Source organism: Barbus barbus (genome assembly GCF_936440315.1).
Source record: "Barbus barbus genome assembly, chromosome: 23".
In the NCBI taxonomy this organism is placed as follows: Eukaryota; Metazoa; Chordata; class Actinopteri; order Cypriniformes; family Cyprinidae; genus Barbus; species Barbus barbus.
In genome coordinates this window covers 11,376,638-11,394,747 of record NC_136751.1, presented here as the reverse complement: position 1 = coordinate 11,394,747, position 18,110 = coordinate 11,376,638, and the positions used below count along the sequence as shown (strand labels likewise).

At 37.9% G+C, this 18,110-nt stretch overlaps 1 protein-coding gene across 2 annotated transcripts in view; it reads left to right on the top strand.

Moving 5' to 3' along the window:
• The window catches only part of LOC306842968 (ribosome quality control complex subunit TCF25-like), a 174,694-nt gene that overhangs the window by 44,799 nt on the left and 111,785 nt on the right, over window positions 1-18,110 (top strand). For both annotated transcript variants that reach the window (XM_079374204.1, XM_079374205.1), the window contains exons 6-7: window positions 8,821-8,903; window positions 17,927-18,057. In XM_079374204.1, the coding sequence (XP_079230330.1) occupies window positions 8,821-8,903; window positions 17,927-18,057 (214 nt within the window). The remainder of the gene's footprint in view (window positions 1-8,820; window positions 8,904-17,926; window positions 18,058-18,110) is intronic.

Below are 18,110 nucleotides of genomic sequence, written 5' to 3'. Positions count from 1 at the left end.
TCTTTGACTTGTTTTCTTTTTTGGTTTATTATACGTAAATGCTTACTACATAATATACACTGCGTTAGGCTAACTAAGACTTGTCACAGCACTTAAATATTATGGCTCTTGTTGGTTTTGATTGCTTCTGTTGTCCTCATTTGTAAGTTGCTTTGGCTAAATCAGGGGTCTCCAACCTTTTTTGCACCACGGACCGGTTACATTTTGAAAATATTCTCACGGACCAGCTATATAATATCAATTGTATATAGCAGTTCAACGGATCATATTGTGGTTTTTGAGTCACAGATTGGATTGTTTTTTTTTTTGGATAAGCAAGAAAAAAAAAGAAATTTAAAGCACAAAGAATGAGAATGCTGTGATGGGTTTTTTGACATAACTTTGTGTATGTATCTTAAAGGCAGGGAGATGTGAAAAAGGAATCAACTGGGTATTTCTGTGCTGTCTGAAACGCGTCTCTATGCTTGTGTGTGCTTTGTGTGTGAGAACAGCGTGCGAGTAATGAATTGAGCTCTCTTTTGTTTCTTCTTTTGGTTTAAAATTGCTTTAACTTGTAAATTAGCAAATTAATCTGCGAATCATATACGTGAGTAATTATAATAAAGTAATTATAATAAAGTTTATAATATTTTTTTATAAAGTTTATAAAAGTTTATTAATTATAATAGTTTTTTTGTGGTAATAAAAATAGATGTAAGTGAACAATAACCTTTATATTTACTTTTAAAAAAAAAGTATCGTAAGCAAGAAATCATATGGTTTTATTGAAGAAAACTGTTAAAATACATCGTGTTATAAACAATAGAGCTAATGTAGATTATGCATTACAACAAAGGCCTGCAGGGGGCGTCAGCAGCCTGTCGATTGTTTTTACACATTACTGTGTGATCTAATCCTCGTTTAATATTGACCAAGCACCATTTAATTAAAATGTCCACTTACTCTTTAACCCTCTGGGGTCTGAGGTGATTTTGGGGCCCTTGAGATGTTTTGACATGCACTGATATTTGTGCTTATTTCAGCTACTTAAAGCATACTATTGACCAACATGTTTTTTTTTTTTTTTTTTTTATTCAGCACAAACTGTCCTACAATAATATGTGACCAAGATGGATGTACATGTTTGCATTTTTTTGAAAAAAAAAAATTATGCGTGGTTAGTAAGTTTTGGGGGGAAAATGTAGCTGAAATAAGGCCATAAAACCCACACTAAATGAACTTTTGAGTAATCCGTCTTGTAGGCTAAAATATTTACTAAACAATTATGTGAAAATCATTCTGCTTACTCTTTCACAGAAAACAATATATTGATTAAAATTTTTAAAGACCCGTTTTGTGATCAAAAGCCTATATGTGAGGGAGTGGCAATGGCCTTGAATATTAAGTGATTTTCACCTGATAGACAAAGGTCCCTCCCCTAATGGCCCATCAATGTGACTGTAGTCCCAGCCTCAGACGTCACGCCCATGAACTGTTAGCTAAACGTCTGATGCATATGGCACACTTTTCTGGTTGAATTAAACCGGATTTCCGGGAGATGCGAGTGTCGCGTTTATTTTCGGTCCGCCGGGAAACAAAGATGCCGTGACGCCAAACCCCCTCACGAAAGAAGAAAGCCTCCGTGTTTACAACTGTGACGACGAACGCTTATCAGGGTCAACTAAACGCTGGATTTTCAAAAGTATGTGAAATATTTAATGTTCGCAGCATATAATCTTTAAAATACATCCGAGAGAAAAATACATCACACACAGGTTTGTTATTGTGGCAACATTTCCATGCCCCGAAACGTGACACTAAACGAAACGAACGATGATTGGTTGTTTGACATGTCGGTCAAACGTCCTCATGGGCGGGCCTTGGCCAATGAAAGCGACCATCTATTCCAGACCTTCTGCCGTCAGTCTGAAGGTCTGGCTACGAGAGACTAGTGTGACTGTGACTATGAGGCAGGTAAGACAGAATGTGAGGAGATTGAAAAAATGGCTTTTTAAAATTATTTGTATTTTATTTACAACACAGTATAATCAAAACATACACAATGAAGGTCAATAGACACATTATTGTGCACACTGATCTAACCACAGAGATGTGAACAGACTTTCAAGAGTTTTATTTGTCACATACACAATTATACAGAGTATAACCAGCAGTGAAATGTAGTGACTTTGACTCATTCCTGCAACAGATTCTGTCCAACAAGTGAAACAAGTAAATCATACCTGATATATGTGTGTGTGTGTGTGTGTATATGTATGTATGTTTTAGGGGTGGGCGATATGGGAAAAATATCATATCACGATTTTTTTTTAGAAATATCACGATTCACGATTTTATCACGATTCTTTGTCATGTTGGTTTTACTATTTTGGTTTTACAAGTTGTCTGAGCATTACAGCCAAACTAGAAAAACAAAGCCTTTCAAGCTAACAAAAAAAAAAAAAAAAAGACATTGCAGGTATTTAGGCCAAAGTGGGCGAAGATAAAAATCTGTCATTTTATCTTTCTTATTAAAAAAATAAGAACAAAGATACACATTACAAATACACATAATATACAAATAAAACAAACAGTGCTTTATTTTCAGGTACAATAGGTGTATTTAGCAGGAGCATTCAATGAAATTGAATGAACAAATATAAAAATAAAACACAAGAGAGACTGATTCTTAAAGCAACTGTATTAAAGTTTTTCAGTCAAGAATAGTGAGTGATTTTTTTTTCTCTTTGCGTTTTGTTGTTTTGTTAACGTTAAATGAATAGTTCCCCCAAAAACTAAATAATCATCTGTCTGTCAATTCTGTCATAATGTTTTATTTTTATACCATCATTTACTCAAAAGTAGTTTTAAACCTGAATGAGTTTCTTTCTTCTGCTGAACATAAATGCTATTTTGAAGAAGGTGGAAAACCAAACAGTTGCTGGTCCTCAGTGACTTCCATTGGATTTTTCTTTCATACTATCAAAGTCAATGTGGACCAGCAACTGTTTGGTTACCCTCATTCTTCAAAATACAGGTCCTTTTCAAAAAATTTGCATATTGTGATAAAGTTCATTATTTTCTGTAATGTACTGATAAACATTAGACTTTCATATATTTTAGATTCATTACAACACAACTGAAGTAGTTCAAGCCTTTTATTGTTTTAATATTGATGATTTTGGCATACAGCTCATGAAAACCCAAAATTCCTATCTCAAAAAATTTGCATATTTCATCCGACCAATAAAAGAAAAGTGTTTTTAATACAAAAAAAGTCAACCTTCAAATAATTATGTTCAGTTATGCACTCAATACTTGGTCGGGAATCCTTTTGCAGAAATGACTGCTTCAATGCGGCGTGGCATGGAGGCAATCAGCCTGTGGCAATGCTGAGGTGTTATGGAGGCCCAGGATGCTTCGATAGCGGCCTTAAGCTCATCCAGAGTGTTGGGTCTTGCGTCTCTCAACTTTCTCTTCACAATATCCCACAGATTCTCTATGGGGTTCAGGTCAGGAGAGTTGGCAGGCCAATTGAGCACAGTAATACCATGGTCCGTAAACCATTTACCAGTGGTTTTGGCACTGTGAGCAGGTGCCAGGTCGTGCTGAAAAATTAAATCTTCATCTCCATAAAGCTCTTCAGCAGATGGAAGCATGAAGTGCTCCCAAATCTCCTGATAGCTAGCTGCATTGACCCTGCCCTTGATAAAACACAGTGGACCACCACCAGCATCACTGACTGTGGGTAGTTGACACTGGACTTCAGGCATTTTGGCATTTCTCTCTCCCCAGTCTTCCTCCAGACTCTGGCACTTTGATTTCCGAATGACATGCAAAATTTGCTTTCATCCGAAAAAAGTACTTTGGACCACTGAGCAACAGTCCAGTGCTGCTTCTCTGTAGCCCAGGTCAGGCTCTTCTGCCGCTGTTTCTGGTTCAAAAGTGGCTTGACCTGGGGAATGCGGCACCTGTAGCCCATTTCCTGCACACGCCTGTACACGGTGGCTCTGGATGTTTCTACTCCAGACTCAGTCCACTGCTTCCGCAGGTCCCCCAAGGTCTGGAATCGGTCCTTCTCCACAATCTTCCTCAGGGTCCGGTCACCTCTTCTCGTTGTGCTGCGTTTTCTGCCACACTTTTTCCTTCCCACAGACTTCCCACTGAGGTGCCTTGATACAGCACTCTGGGAACAGCCTATTCGTTCAGAAATTTCTTTCTGTGTCTTACCCTCTTGCTTGAGGGTGTCAATGATGGCCTTCTGGACAGCAGTCAGGTCGGCAGTCTTACCCATGATTGCGGTTTTGAGTAATGAACCAGGCTGGGAGTTTTTAAAAGCCTCAGGAATCTTTTGCAGGTGTTTAGAGTTAATTAGTTGATTCAGATGATTAGGTTAATAGCTCGTTTAGAGAACCTTTTCATGATATGCTAATTTTTTGAGATAGGAATTTTGGGTTTTCATGAGCTGTATGCCAAAATCATCAATATTAAAACAATAAAAGGCTTGAACAACTTCAGTTGTGTTGTAATGAATCTAAAATATATGAAAGTCTAATGTTTATCAGTACATTACAGAAAAGAATGAAGTTTATCACAATATGCTAATTTTTTGAAAAGGACCTGTATCTTATTTTGGGTTCAGCACAAGAAATTAATAGAGGTTTGGGACAACATGTGAGTGAGTAAATAATGACAGAAATTAAATTTTAGGGTGAACTATCCCTTTAATGACAGTCGACAGCATGTTTAGTGTTCTGTCCCTTTAAGAGCTGCACGCATCTAATATACAGGCACGCATCTGTTTCTCTCTTAACTATTTATTTTCATTTTAGAGATAACCAACTGAGTCTGTATGTAAACCTTGTGTTTTTTGACAGTATTAGCGCAAAAGATAAGTTAGTTGAGTAATCAGGCGCTGTTAGACAGGCTTTTTAGTGCGCGTGCTTCAGGTGTATGTGCTCAGAAAAGGCGCACGTCAGACCAGCGCGCGAATGAAACATTTAACCAGCAAGGCTTGTATGCAAATAATGTACTTTTGCGATCGCGAATAAGTGCAGTGTCCTGTCAGAGTAACTCTACTGCTGTATGTCGTGTTGTACAGTATATAGAGACGGATGCGCCAGAACTGTATTTGACATAATGTGCGCTGTAGCACGATACTACGATATTTCTTCAAAAGCAGATCGTGGAGACATTATTATCGTCCACGATCAAAAATCGTCATATCGCACACCCCTAGTATGTATGTATGTATGTATGTGTTTTGTAGCCATAGACTCACGCATGCTTTGTATTATCGAAAAAAAAAAACTCAAACATTTTAGTCAGGAATTATAGTTTGGGAAAAACCCAACTGATTTTGTAGTCATATAGCCATCCTGAACATCATGTATGATTTTATAGTATAGAAGATATCATTCTGCAGTCATAACCCCTATTCGCACGGGATTAGTATCATCTGGGGACCATGTGTGATTTTTAAATTACTCCCCCACATCTGAATTTCTTGTGGTGCATTCGCACGGGATAAGCGAAGCCTGTGATTTTGCTCGAAATTACTGACTTATCTCACTGATGTCAAGGCTTTGAGAGTCCCGTTCTATGGTCCAATTAGATGGATAAAAAAAAGAAAAGAAACTAATATAGTTTTGTGACCCGTGTCATTTACATTTCATCAGGTTAAAATAATCTCCAGCTTTATGCTTGATTTATTTGTAACATATTAAACCTTTTCAGATTTCTCTTTCTGCAAATTGTATGGTGTAGCAATATGACAGCACCCAAAATACTATCAAACACTCAATCACAGATCCATTCTTTGCGAAAGATGGATAAAAATGCACACAGGAAACAAAAACCTTGAAAGATTCTATACGACCCGCCAAATGCTGACCAAATCACAGAGATGCCGATTCGCACGGGACTAATATTATCACAGGACCTCTGTGTTCAGCTAAATATGGTAGGTCATTTGCGAGGGAATTTTTACTTTACAAATTACAGACATGGCTGATTCGCATGGGATTAAGATCACAGACAACCTCCACAATTATTACAAATGACTGGAGGTCACCAGGTAATACTAATCCTGTGCGAATAGGGCTATAGACTCAGTTTGGGAACAACCCAACTAGTAATGTGTTCATGTCACAATAACATTACTTAACATTAAAGAAACATTACTTACTCATCAGATCGATCTTCTCTTCTGGATGAAATATTGTTCTTCTTTTGAGGGAAATCCAGCCTTTACTCAGCACGTCTTCTTCCAGAAACAAACAGTAGCCGTCTCCATGAGCACGCGGCTCACGTGGTTATTTATATATGAACGGCGCGAGGGGGCGGGATTGCATTAGAGATGAGTTAGATGGGAAAGACTGAACATTGTGTTGGTTTCATACGGATTACTTCATCACAGAATGTTTGTTTTCAATAAGACTTCATTTAAAAGTAGACACTTCAAGCTTTCTATAGATATAACTCCCATGTCTGTGTTGAGAATTTGCTGAATTACCGTTAATTTTAGTGACGTGTCTCAAAAAGCAGTTCACGGAGACGGAGAAGACAGAGCGCACCCTGTTTGTTTTCTTTTTTTCCCCAAAACCACAAAGTTTTGTAATCATGAGTGTACACACAAAAAAGTAAACGGTTTCGATTGATATATAACACTTATTTGTGTGACCAAAATCAACAGAGTATTTTTAGTGTCTTTTGCACGAAGAAAAAAATGAGCTTGTCTCGCCGGTGAGACAGCTGATCCCAGAGAGTTAATATTTGGGACATTTTCTTTAGGACATAAATGCTATAGCCACTGTAATTAAATGAATATGTGGACATCAAAAAATCTAAACTCAGAGTGAGGGTTTGAGCTTATATTTTGAAACCACGATGTATTCTCCTGTGTTTGCGTAGATTTATAAATTATTTACCTTACAAATCTGATGAAATGGCGCACGTTGCCTTCCCAGATGAATGTTATAATAAACCCAAACTCACAACAACATGCAGAGATGGAGTTTGAGATGCTCCACACATGTGAATAAGTTTCTGTGGAACTACTGTGAACGGAGCCGCTGTGTGATCCACGTGCGTAACCTACACGCATGTAAATAATTAAAATGCATATGTTTTAGAATTGCATCGCATAAAATTATTTAAATTGAATAGCGTTTGTGAATTCACAATTGAGCCTTGGAAAACAGTCTAATAATGTGTTTTATGGATTCTCGTCTGTGAAATGCAGCACATTTGTAACATTTTGCCAGTTAGTCTGTTTGCCAGTTAGTCTGTTTGCCAGTTATATTGTTTGGCTCTCAGCGAAGGCGGTCGCATTTTCTCTCCTGTCCTCCCCTTATCTTCCCTGGTTGCTCTTCGTCTCGTCTTGTACTTGAGAGATACCTTCTGCAGTGCTCTGAAAAACTGAAAAATCATGGATTTGATCAACTGGTCTCGCAACGAAATTGACACCATCTTCTCGATGAGAAGCCTGGGATCGAGGGGATCGGGGAACCTGATCGGGGTCGTGTGTCTGGCGGCTCTTTCCATGGAGGACATTGACATCTACCTATTCGGAACCATGTTAACGGGTTTTCTGCTGATTGGATTAAGCTTTGCTCTGGGTTATCGAAGAATTCAGGAGACGAAACAGCTGTCCAAAGCCTCACAATGCTGCCCGTCATGATTGAAAATTGATGGATTTGGAGACCAGAAAGGACTAAGAGAGTAGCCGTGAAATTGGAATGCGGCTACTCGATCCAAGACCAAACAATCGCAATCTTATCATCTTTCGGCTCCCCTAAACCAGCTCGCTCGGCAAGGTCACTGCTGGTGTAAACAACCCCGGAAGAGCACTGCAGTGAAGACGCTCTCTTGCGTTCCTCCCCCCTTCCAGACACCTGATTTTGTTGACTCTGTCGGGGTCCTGACCAAGGCTGTTTCCGTGGCAACCTGCTGTGTCGCTATTACAATCTGCGGACTGAGGCAACTTGTTTTTGAATTCCAGCGTGACTACTAACCCAGGCCAACGAACACACGAACTCCACTCATATACTGATATGCATTTCACCTCCCAACCCTAATGCAACGCCTTCGCCGCTTCGCACCGCCACCTGACAAGCGGGTCTGTGACCGGCGCCTTGGGCTGCAGGACCGGATGGCTGCTTGCCAGAGATGGATCAACTGTCCCCCCCGTTGCTAGTCATGTGTCTGTTATGATTATGTGCTTCTGTTGCTGAGGTGTTTTTTTCCTGTTCTCACACTGTACTCCCGCAGGAGCATAGTCTGGGGGTTATTTTTTTTCTCCTCTCCCTTCCTCATGTTTATGCTGTATTATCTTCCAAAATTCCCTGTCTTCCTGTCCTGTCTACCCCCTTGTCATATTGTATGTATGTTTGTGTATGTATGGACAGGTTGATGGCTAATTTCGCTGGTACTTGTGACTAGTGACAATAAAGGGCTACTACTACTAGTCGGCGCGAGCAAAATGAAGTCGAGGATTTTTAAAAATCGAATAGTCTATTTTATTCTCAACAGCCCTACTCTACAGCGATCTGTCACAACACATTAAAGAGCCACAAAATGGTGTTTGCTTTAATTTCTTAAATTAAAAAAATTTGAAAGCTGAGACTGTTTCATACCTGAAGTACCTGTTCTGTCTTGTCTGTCGGCACATTGTCAGTTTTCTCTTTGCTCTGCAGTGTTTTTTTTCACTGTGTGGTAACATGATGTGTGGAGTAAGAGCACCATAGCTTGTCATAGCAACAGTAATGAAGGGGGGCAGGTGTTTGTGAAGGGTCAGTTGAAATTCTGAATGTTTTCTTGTTTGTTTGTGTCCATATTCAGATCAAAACAGAGACAGAGGCAGCTTCATCGGTGTACTTGGATGACTGTTTTCAAAGACACATGGCCCCGCTTCAGTCGACCAGGTCAGACCAGACCCTTTTTCATATTTTCCCGGAATGTTTGTTCAGTGTTCAGAAATATTACCCAGAGCTGCCGCTGTATCAGTTTGTAGGATTTGGGCAGAGCCAATCTGTGGGTTTGTGGGGCCCCAGGAAAATGACCTTCACCAATTATTGACATGACATTAAACAATATAACCACTACAAACCTGACAACTGCACTAGGGTTGCACCGATACAATTTATTTATTTTTTTTAATCAATGTAGAATTTCTGTACCTCAGTGTGGTGACCTGATCATCACACTTTTGTGTGCTAAACACAATCTACTAAATACAGACAACTTAATTTTAACCTATTTTCATTAACCCCTTAGCTGTCACCCCCCCCCCCCCCCCCCCCCCCCCCCCCCCCCCCACCATTTTCATCATGGAGACACAAATGACATACCCAAAATAAAAAGGTTCCTGCTCATGAGTCTTTCTTACTAGATACATAATCAACATATATTCATGAAGTTGACACTTCAAAGTTTACTTTTCAAGAATCAGAATTACTCAGACTGTTATAATAAAGATATACAGGTGCATCTCAAAACAAATTAATATCGTGAAATTTTTTTTTGTAACTTATTACAAAAAGTGAAACTTTCATATATTTTAGATTAATTACATGTAAAGTAAAACACTTCAAACGTTTTTTTTAATTTTGGTGATTAGAGCTTACAGCTAATGAAAGTCACAAATCCAGTATCTCAAAATATTAGAATATTTACATTTGAGTTTCAATAAATGACCATCCCTACAGTATAAATTCTGGGTATCTCTTGTTCTTTGAAACCACAATAATGGGGAAGATTGCTGACTTGGCAATGGTGCAGAAGACTATCATTGACGCCCTTCACAAAGAGGGTAAGTCACAGAGGGTCATTACTGAAAGGTGTGGCTGTTCACAGAGTGCTGTATCAAAGGATATTAAATGCAAAGTTGACTGGAAGGAAGAAATTGGATAGGAAAAGGTGCACAAGCAACAGGGATGATTCAAACACATGGGAGAGATTCACAAGGAGTGGAATGAAGCTGTAGTCAGTGAATCAAGAGTCACCATGCTCAGACGTCTTCAGGAAAAGGGCTAGCAAGCCACTTCTGAAACAAACAAACGTCAGAAGCATCTTACCTGGGCTAAAGAGAAAAAGAACTGGGCCCGTATTCCTAAAGATTCTAAGAATCCTTTTAGAGAGCTCCTAATTTATCTTAAAAATTAGTTTAAAAGTGATTCAGGACCAATCTGAGAGCAACTCCGAGCGAGGAAAAAACAAAAACTTTTTATTTGTACCCCGTTGCTAGCTATGACACATTCATTTGAAGACTGATTGGTTGGTTGTCAAGAAGGAAATAAAAGCGCTTTTAAGAGTAGGTTATATTATAAGCCTTCACTTTGAAATTACAGGCGTAATTTTTCCTGTTTTACCATACTCTCTCTCGCTCTCTCTCTCACACATACACACACACACACACACGCATTATATATGTATATATATTCTTTATTTTTTATTTACCATGCTGTCATACTTACCGTGTTTTATAGGAAATGAACTGATACATAGCCTAGTAAGTGCTGTAACAGACCCAAATCATCACTACTGCATTTTTCCAGTTGCCAAATATGTTAATGTAGTGATTATGTCCATTTCTGGCGCTATGGCATTTCAGCGCAGTGTCAGAGTTGTTAGCGTGTCTCTAATAAGATCGGTCACAAACATGATCTCTGCACGATCTAATGTGTAGCATCTTATTAACTCACTCTCATGCATTGTGTGCAACACATTTCTTCTTCCTCTTCATGTTTTGTCCATTTTCTCCACTGCTTAAGCCCCTTAAAAGTCCTCGTCCGTACTCCTAACAGTTTTGGACCTTAAGACCTCTTTTAAGGGTTAAGATGCTTTCTGAATTACTTTTTTCTTTACTAGGATCTTTTCTTTAATTTTAAGAGGAAACGCCCACATTTCTAAGAATTTTCTGATTTGGGGATGAATCAGAGATTAATTCAGCCATGACGTCTGCCGGTGTTGGTCCATTATTTTATCAAGTCCAGTCAATGCAGCCGTCTACCAGAAGATTTTGGAGCACTTTATTGTTCCATCTGCTGACAAGCTTTATGGAGATGCTGATTTCCTTTTCCAGCAGGACTTTAGCATCTGCCCACAGTGCAAAAAACACTTCCAAGTGGTTTGCTGACCATGATATTACAGTGCTTGATTGGCCAGCCTACATGCCTGACCTGAACCCCATATGGAATCTATGGGATATTTTCAAGAGAAAGATCAGAAACAGTCGATCCAACAATACAGACGAGCTGAAGGCTCAATAGTGCCTCAGCAGTGCCACAGGCTGATCACTTCCATGCCACACCTCACTGATGCTGGAATTTGTGCTAAAGGAGCCACGACCAAGTATTGAGTGCATAAATGAACATACTTTAAGAACTTGAATTTTTATGTTTTGCAAATCCTTTTTTTGATTGATCTTAGGAAATATTCTGATATTGAGCTACTGGATTTTTGACTTTCGTGAGCTGTAAGCTCTAATCAAAATTAAAACAACTTTTTGAAATGTTTTACTTTACATGTAATGAATCTAAAATATATGAAAGTTTCACTTTTTGAAGTAAGTTCCAAGAAAAAATTAACTTTCACGATATTCAAATTTTTTGAGACGCACCTGTATAAGCTAGGGTTGTGCCGATAGACGATAGTATCGTGTATCGATGATAGTCAGAGATATCGACGATAGCAAATGTCTTTGTTGATAGTCAGGGCGATATTAGGCTCATTTCTCCTGTTAATGTATAAAACCTTTTATTATTATTATTAGACGCCCTATTATTATTGGGCTATCAAATTGCCCCACTATTTCACCTCAGCACCGCACTTCACACACACGCAAATGAGGATTAGGCTTCTCCTCATTGGAAATGTTAATGTTATCAGTCTAAAACAGGGCTTGTCATGGGACGCACGGTCCGGAGCACTGTATGACTGATGTAGGCTATCCAATTAATTTAACTTTACTCCAAAAACATGAACTTACCTGAAAATACTTTTATCTGTAACATGTTCGTTTATGTCCAATATTTAGTATTAAACAGTTGCTCTTTAAAATAAATCTACTTTTGGTTTTCACCTTGACTGATTTTTAGACTGATAACTTCCGCACTGATGTGGCAAACTTTTCACAGTAGGACGTGCGGTCCTAATAGTGATTGTATGACTGCTGTATCCGAATATGATCTAGCTGTTTTAAATATTTTTATATTTAACATGTTAGTTTTTCAGTATGTTTGAAAGTATATTAGTTTGGTTATTGGCTCTCTCTCTCTCTCTCTCACTCTCTCTCTCTCTCTCTCTCGCACGCTCATATAAGCTCAAACATGAAAATAAAAATATTTTAAAAAAATTTAAATGTATAAAATTTTTGCTTTGGGGATATGATTTTAGAAACGCAATGAAGCTAAAGCCTTCATTTGAAATTTCAGAACATAATCTCTAAAACTGTGAATTTTATGAAACATTTTCTAAGACCATGTCATGTGTGTTTTTAGAGAAGGCTAATAAAAGGCTAATAAAATTGATTTATGACCCTTGTAAGCTGTCTCCTCCTCATGTTTGTCTCAGCAAGCTGCCACATTCATGATTCTATTGTTATTACACAACGAGCCTTTCACACCTCCGTCAGGTATGAGACATAATCCTCATTATTACTTTATCATTATCCTTTTGTTTTATTCAGCCATTGTTAGCCTTTATTCTGGCAATAAAACATTTACCAAGCCACATTGCTTCAATCCCAGTAAACATTTACCCAACTATTATCAAAAGTATTTCTAAAAAAAATACAAAAACATTTTCTTGCTACCTTACGTGAATTGACAATGCATTATGAAGAACAACTGCACCTGTTCTGCAGCTGCATTAGAGCTAGCGTTAGCATCAAGCTACATAAGATAAATTATGAGATTAGTAGTACACTTTTACACAAAACTCACTTTAAATAAACACAAAACCGAAATGACAAATTTACTTCAGCCAGAAATTTACTTTTGCGATTTGTTAAATGTTCAGCTATATCGTCAAAAGATTTTTTAACTTTGGCACATTTTTTCTGTATATAGTGATGATATATGGCAAGGAAATAATAGGACATTTTGTAAATTCTGTTATTCTAATGTGGAAATGTTTGTTTGTTACAATTAACCCAGCATTTGTGCCCTGCTCAACCCGTACATGTGAAATGCTTTTTACAGACCGTTTATGGATTAAATGCATATGAAGGAACGAAAACAACAAACTCTTTACATCCCTTGGAAAGATACAGCACCGAGTTCAAACAGACGATAGAAATGCATAAACATACCTGAAACAATTTTCGCAACATTTGAATTTTCTGGTGACTGCAATCTCATGCAGAACACAGCGCAGAGAAATTAGCATGTTTCTTCTCATTAATAATGCAGACCGAGCATTTTAATAATGAACCGTCGCTCTGAGACCCTCACTGTTATTAAAACACACAACACCTTTGCGATTTGAAAATTGCACTGAGCAATATCGCAATTCATAATTAATCTTTGTATAACGTCCAGCCCTAGGAACTGTGTCATTTTGCTGCTGCCAAGTGGCTTTGTGCGACCCACCTTCTCCCACTCTGCGACGCACAGTTTGAAAACCCCTGCTCTAACATAGACAAAAACTCACTGACTCATTCACTCTCACTCAACCACTCTCTCACAAGCGTTCTCTCTGTGACTTTGTGTACGCGCGAGGTGTCAGTCAAGGATGCAGACACAGAGACACACACACACACACACACACACCCCACCCTCTCTCTCAAGCAAAAATGTAGCACCTCTGTTCAATGTTTCTGTCTTTTAAAATATTTATTCAAATAAATACTTTGAGCTTCTTTGAGCCTGGTTTAATAGCATTTTGTCTTTGGTCAAATTAAGCTGTAAAATAAATAGTTTATCCATTTAAATGCAATGGAATTTGAAATATATCAACAAAAAACGGGCAAAAATCTTTAAAAGCAATTTTCTCAGGTTTTCAATTGGAAAAAGAGGGCAGACGACCATAATTCAAATGGGGTGTATTTTTAAAACCATTCAAGGTATGACTTTGACTAGGATATCATTTTAAAGCTTATGGTCTCCTTTTTCCATTGATACCAAAATCTCAATTTTGAAACTTGGGTCACTGTGACTCATTTTGCTGGATCAGGTCACAATTAAATTGTTACTCTTAAATTGGTTTGGACGTTTTATGTATTTTCTAGTTCGGGGAACAGACACCGTCTCTATAATGTGATATCTAGGTGAAAGATTCTCTACAGTGGTGTGAAAAAGTGTTGGCCCCCTTCCTGATTTTGTTATTTTGCATGTTTGTCACACTTTAATATTTCAGATCATCAAACAAATTTAAATATTAATCAAAGATAACACAAGTAAGCACAACATGCAGTTTTTGAATGAAGTTTTTTATTATGAAGGGAAAACAAAATCCAAACCCACATGGCCCTGTGTGAAAAAGTGCTTGCCCCTAAACCTAATAACTGGTTGGGCCACCCTTAGCAGCAACAACTGCAATCAAGTATTTGTGATAACTTGCAATGAGTCTGTTACAGCGCTCTGGAGGAATTTTGGCCCACTCGTCTTGGCAGAATTGTTCAGCCACATTGGAGGGTTTTCGAGCATGAACCGCCTTTTTAAGGTCATGCCACAGCATCTCAATAGGATTCAGGTCAGGACTTTGACTAGGCCACTTCAAAGTCTTCATTTTGTTTTTCTTCAGTCTTTCAGAGGTGGATTTGCTGGTGTGTTTTGTTCGCTTCAGCTTGAGGTCACGAACAGATGGCCGGACATTGTCCTTCAGGATTTTTTGGTAGACAGCTGAATTCATGGTTCCATTTATCACAGCAAGTCTTCCAGGTCCTGAAACAGCAAAACAGCCCCAGGCCATCACACTACCACCACCATATTTTACTGTTGGTATGATGCTCTTTTTCTGAAATGCTGTTACTTTTACGCCAGATGTAATGGGACACACACCTTCCAAAAAGTTCAACTTTTGTCTCGTCAGTCCACAGAGTATTTTCCCAAAAGTCTTGGGGATCATCAAGATGTTTTCTGGCAAAACTGAGACGAGCCTTTGTTCTTTTTTGCTCAGCAGTGGTTTTCGTCTTGGAACTCTGCCATGCAGGCCATTTTTGCCCAGTCTCTTTCTTATGGTGGAGTCATGAACACTGACCTTAACTGAGGCAAGTGAGGCCTGCAGTTCTTTAGATGTTGTTGTGGGGTCTTTTGTGACCTCTTGGATGAGTTGTCGCTGCGCTCTTGGGGTCATTTTGGTCAGCCGGCCACTCCTGGGAAGGTTCACCCACTGTTCCATGTTTTCGCCATTTGTGGATAATGGCTCTCACTGTGGTTTGCTGGAGTCCCAAAGCTTTAGAAATGGCTTTATAACCTTTTCCAGACTGATATATCTCATTTACTTTCTCATTTGTTCCTGAATTTCTTTGGATCTCAACGTGATGTGTAGCTTTTGAGGATCTTTTGGTCTACTTCACTTTGTCCTAAAGTCCTGATCATTTGGAATGAGGATAAAAAGATAAAAAAACTAACAAAAAAAAACATGCCAATAAGTTCAAACATCCACTCCATTTTTTTCCTGAATATTGCTGATGAACTGATCAAAAAGTAGGCTACTGTTTACATGTGTTTTACTACTATATAGTATAGTAATAATTTTGTACTTTCTCCTATTTTATTGTTGGTTTCCTCTTTTCTGATAATTTGGAATGAGTATAAAAAGACAAAAAAAAAAAAAAAACCATGCAAATAAGTTCAAACATTCAATATCTACTATTTCCTGAATATTATGAAATTCAAGATGGCCGCCCCCTGGTGACATCATAATATGCAAATTATATGAGTATATTTACACCCCACATAAACTTTCGGTCATGCCCTACATTTTTCTAATTTACAATAGATCTCTATCTTTAATCCCTTTCAAGCCACAAGCTTCTGAAATCTTGACGTCAAAATCCAGCATTTTTTCAAAAAAACCCTGCGCCTAAATGGTTACTAAAAATGCACAAAATAAATTTGATATAATCGTGATGCATCGTGATATCGAATTGAATTGGATCGTTGACATGATAATCGTAATCTAATTTAATCGTGAAACCAGTGCCAATTCACACTCCTAGTAATCCACAATATCCACACTGACTGCCACAAATATCCACTGCCTGCTGCCATTAGCTCCCGCGTCTCACACACACCAGCGCGACCTTAGCACTAGATTTAATAACTTTCTGACCTTTTTAACGGTTATTTTTCCATAGAATATACATACTGACAAACCTAGCGACTTTTCTGGATAAGATGCATAGATGCATGCTGATTTTATCAGACGATGTCACGATTATAAATGAGAGTGACTCCTGGTTAACATGTAGACTATTAATGGGCCATGTTTAATCCAAGGCTGCCAACTGTAACGCATTCAGCGTGAGAGTCACGCCATTGACACTTTTCTCACGCCACACATCTATTTTCTCACGCAGTCAAAAGCACCCTCAGTTAAAACGATAATGATAGGATATTGGCGAAACAAATTTGGTAAAGGCTCCTGTGCACATTTTTGTTTGCACTCAATGTGTTTTCATAGCGCTGAGCAATGTAGCCAATCACAGACACAGCTGTTGATTTCTTGAACAGCTGTGATTGGCCATTGCGTTCACTCGTCTCTAAACTCCAGACTTTTTTCCCCGCATGCTTGTGAATCATCTCTCTGTAACACGATGTAAATAAGAGATTCATTAATTATAAAGGAACTTTCTGAGATCGTGATGATCTGAAGTAAATGACACCTTTTTAGTGATTTTAAAGGAAGGGCTATTTGCGCACATTCTTGAATAAAAGTTTTGTTTTAAGAAAAGTTTTATATCCTCTACAAGCAGCAAAGTTTCAGGAGTGACAGCCTAAATCCCTCATAAATGCGGGATTCATTTTTGAATGGGAGATGAATATAAGTTCTCAAATATGTTCAAGCAATGCAGACTAATGGATCAATAGAAAAATATTTGAAACAATAGGCCTACTTATAAATAATTGTCACTCTCCCTATGACATTAACTACTAGGCATGTCTAGATGTCAGACAAAATATATATATATATATATATATATATATATATATATATATATATATATATATATATATATATATATATATATATATATATATATATAATATATATATATATACACACACACACACACATACATACATACATACATACATACATACATACATGCATACATATATACACACACATATATACACACACATGTTGGTTTTTGTGGTTTATGGGGACTCTCCATAGGCATAATGGTTTTTATACTGAACAAACTGTGTGTGCTATTGCCCTACACCTAAACTTAGCCCTCACAGGAGACTTGTGCATTTTTAGATTTTCAAAAAAACACCATTTAGTATGTTATTTAAGCCTTTTGAATTACGGGGACATAGGCAGTGTCCTCATAAACCACCTTCATATTGTAATACCTCTGTCATACCCATGTCATTATACAAATTTGTGTCCTCATAAATCACATAAACATGCACACACACATATTCACTCCAAGTTGAACTCAAAAGTTGGCATCTCTGGTTTAGTCACTATTTGGTGTGAATTATTTCTATAATATTCACTCATCATGACAGTAAAATAAATTTAAATCAATTTACCGCAGTATTTCCTCTCAGTAGTCATTAGAAAATGTGGTTAACACCTGGTCATGCATGGAATGCAAAAAAACCATTATATGCCGTGAAACCGGTAATATTTTGAAAATACCTTGATTATACTTGTTTGTACCAGAATTATTGCTGTGTACATTTGTGAGTACTTTTGTTATGTTAACCCTGTGAAAGTGAAAAGTGAAGTGAAATGAAATAAAGCTTATTGTCATTGCATCTCTTAGGTATCTCTATGAGTCTAGTGGAGTCTAATGACGGCATTCAGCACTTCACCTTTGAACATAATCGTGACTATCAGCAAGTCCAGTTCAAGTTTTTTGATGCAGTCGAGTCAATGGACCCCAATAACTTTGTGGTAATTTTATTCTAACATGTAATTAACTGAGTTTTTTTGTATCCAGACATGAG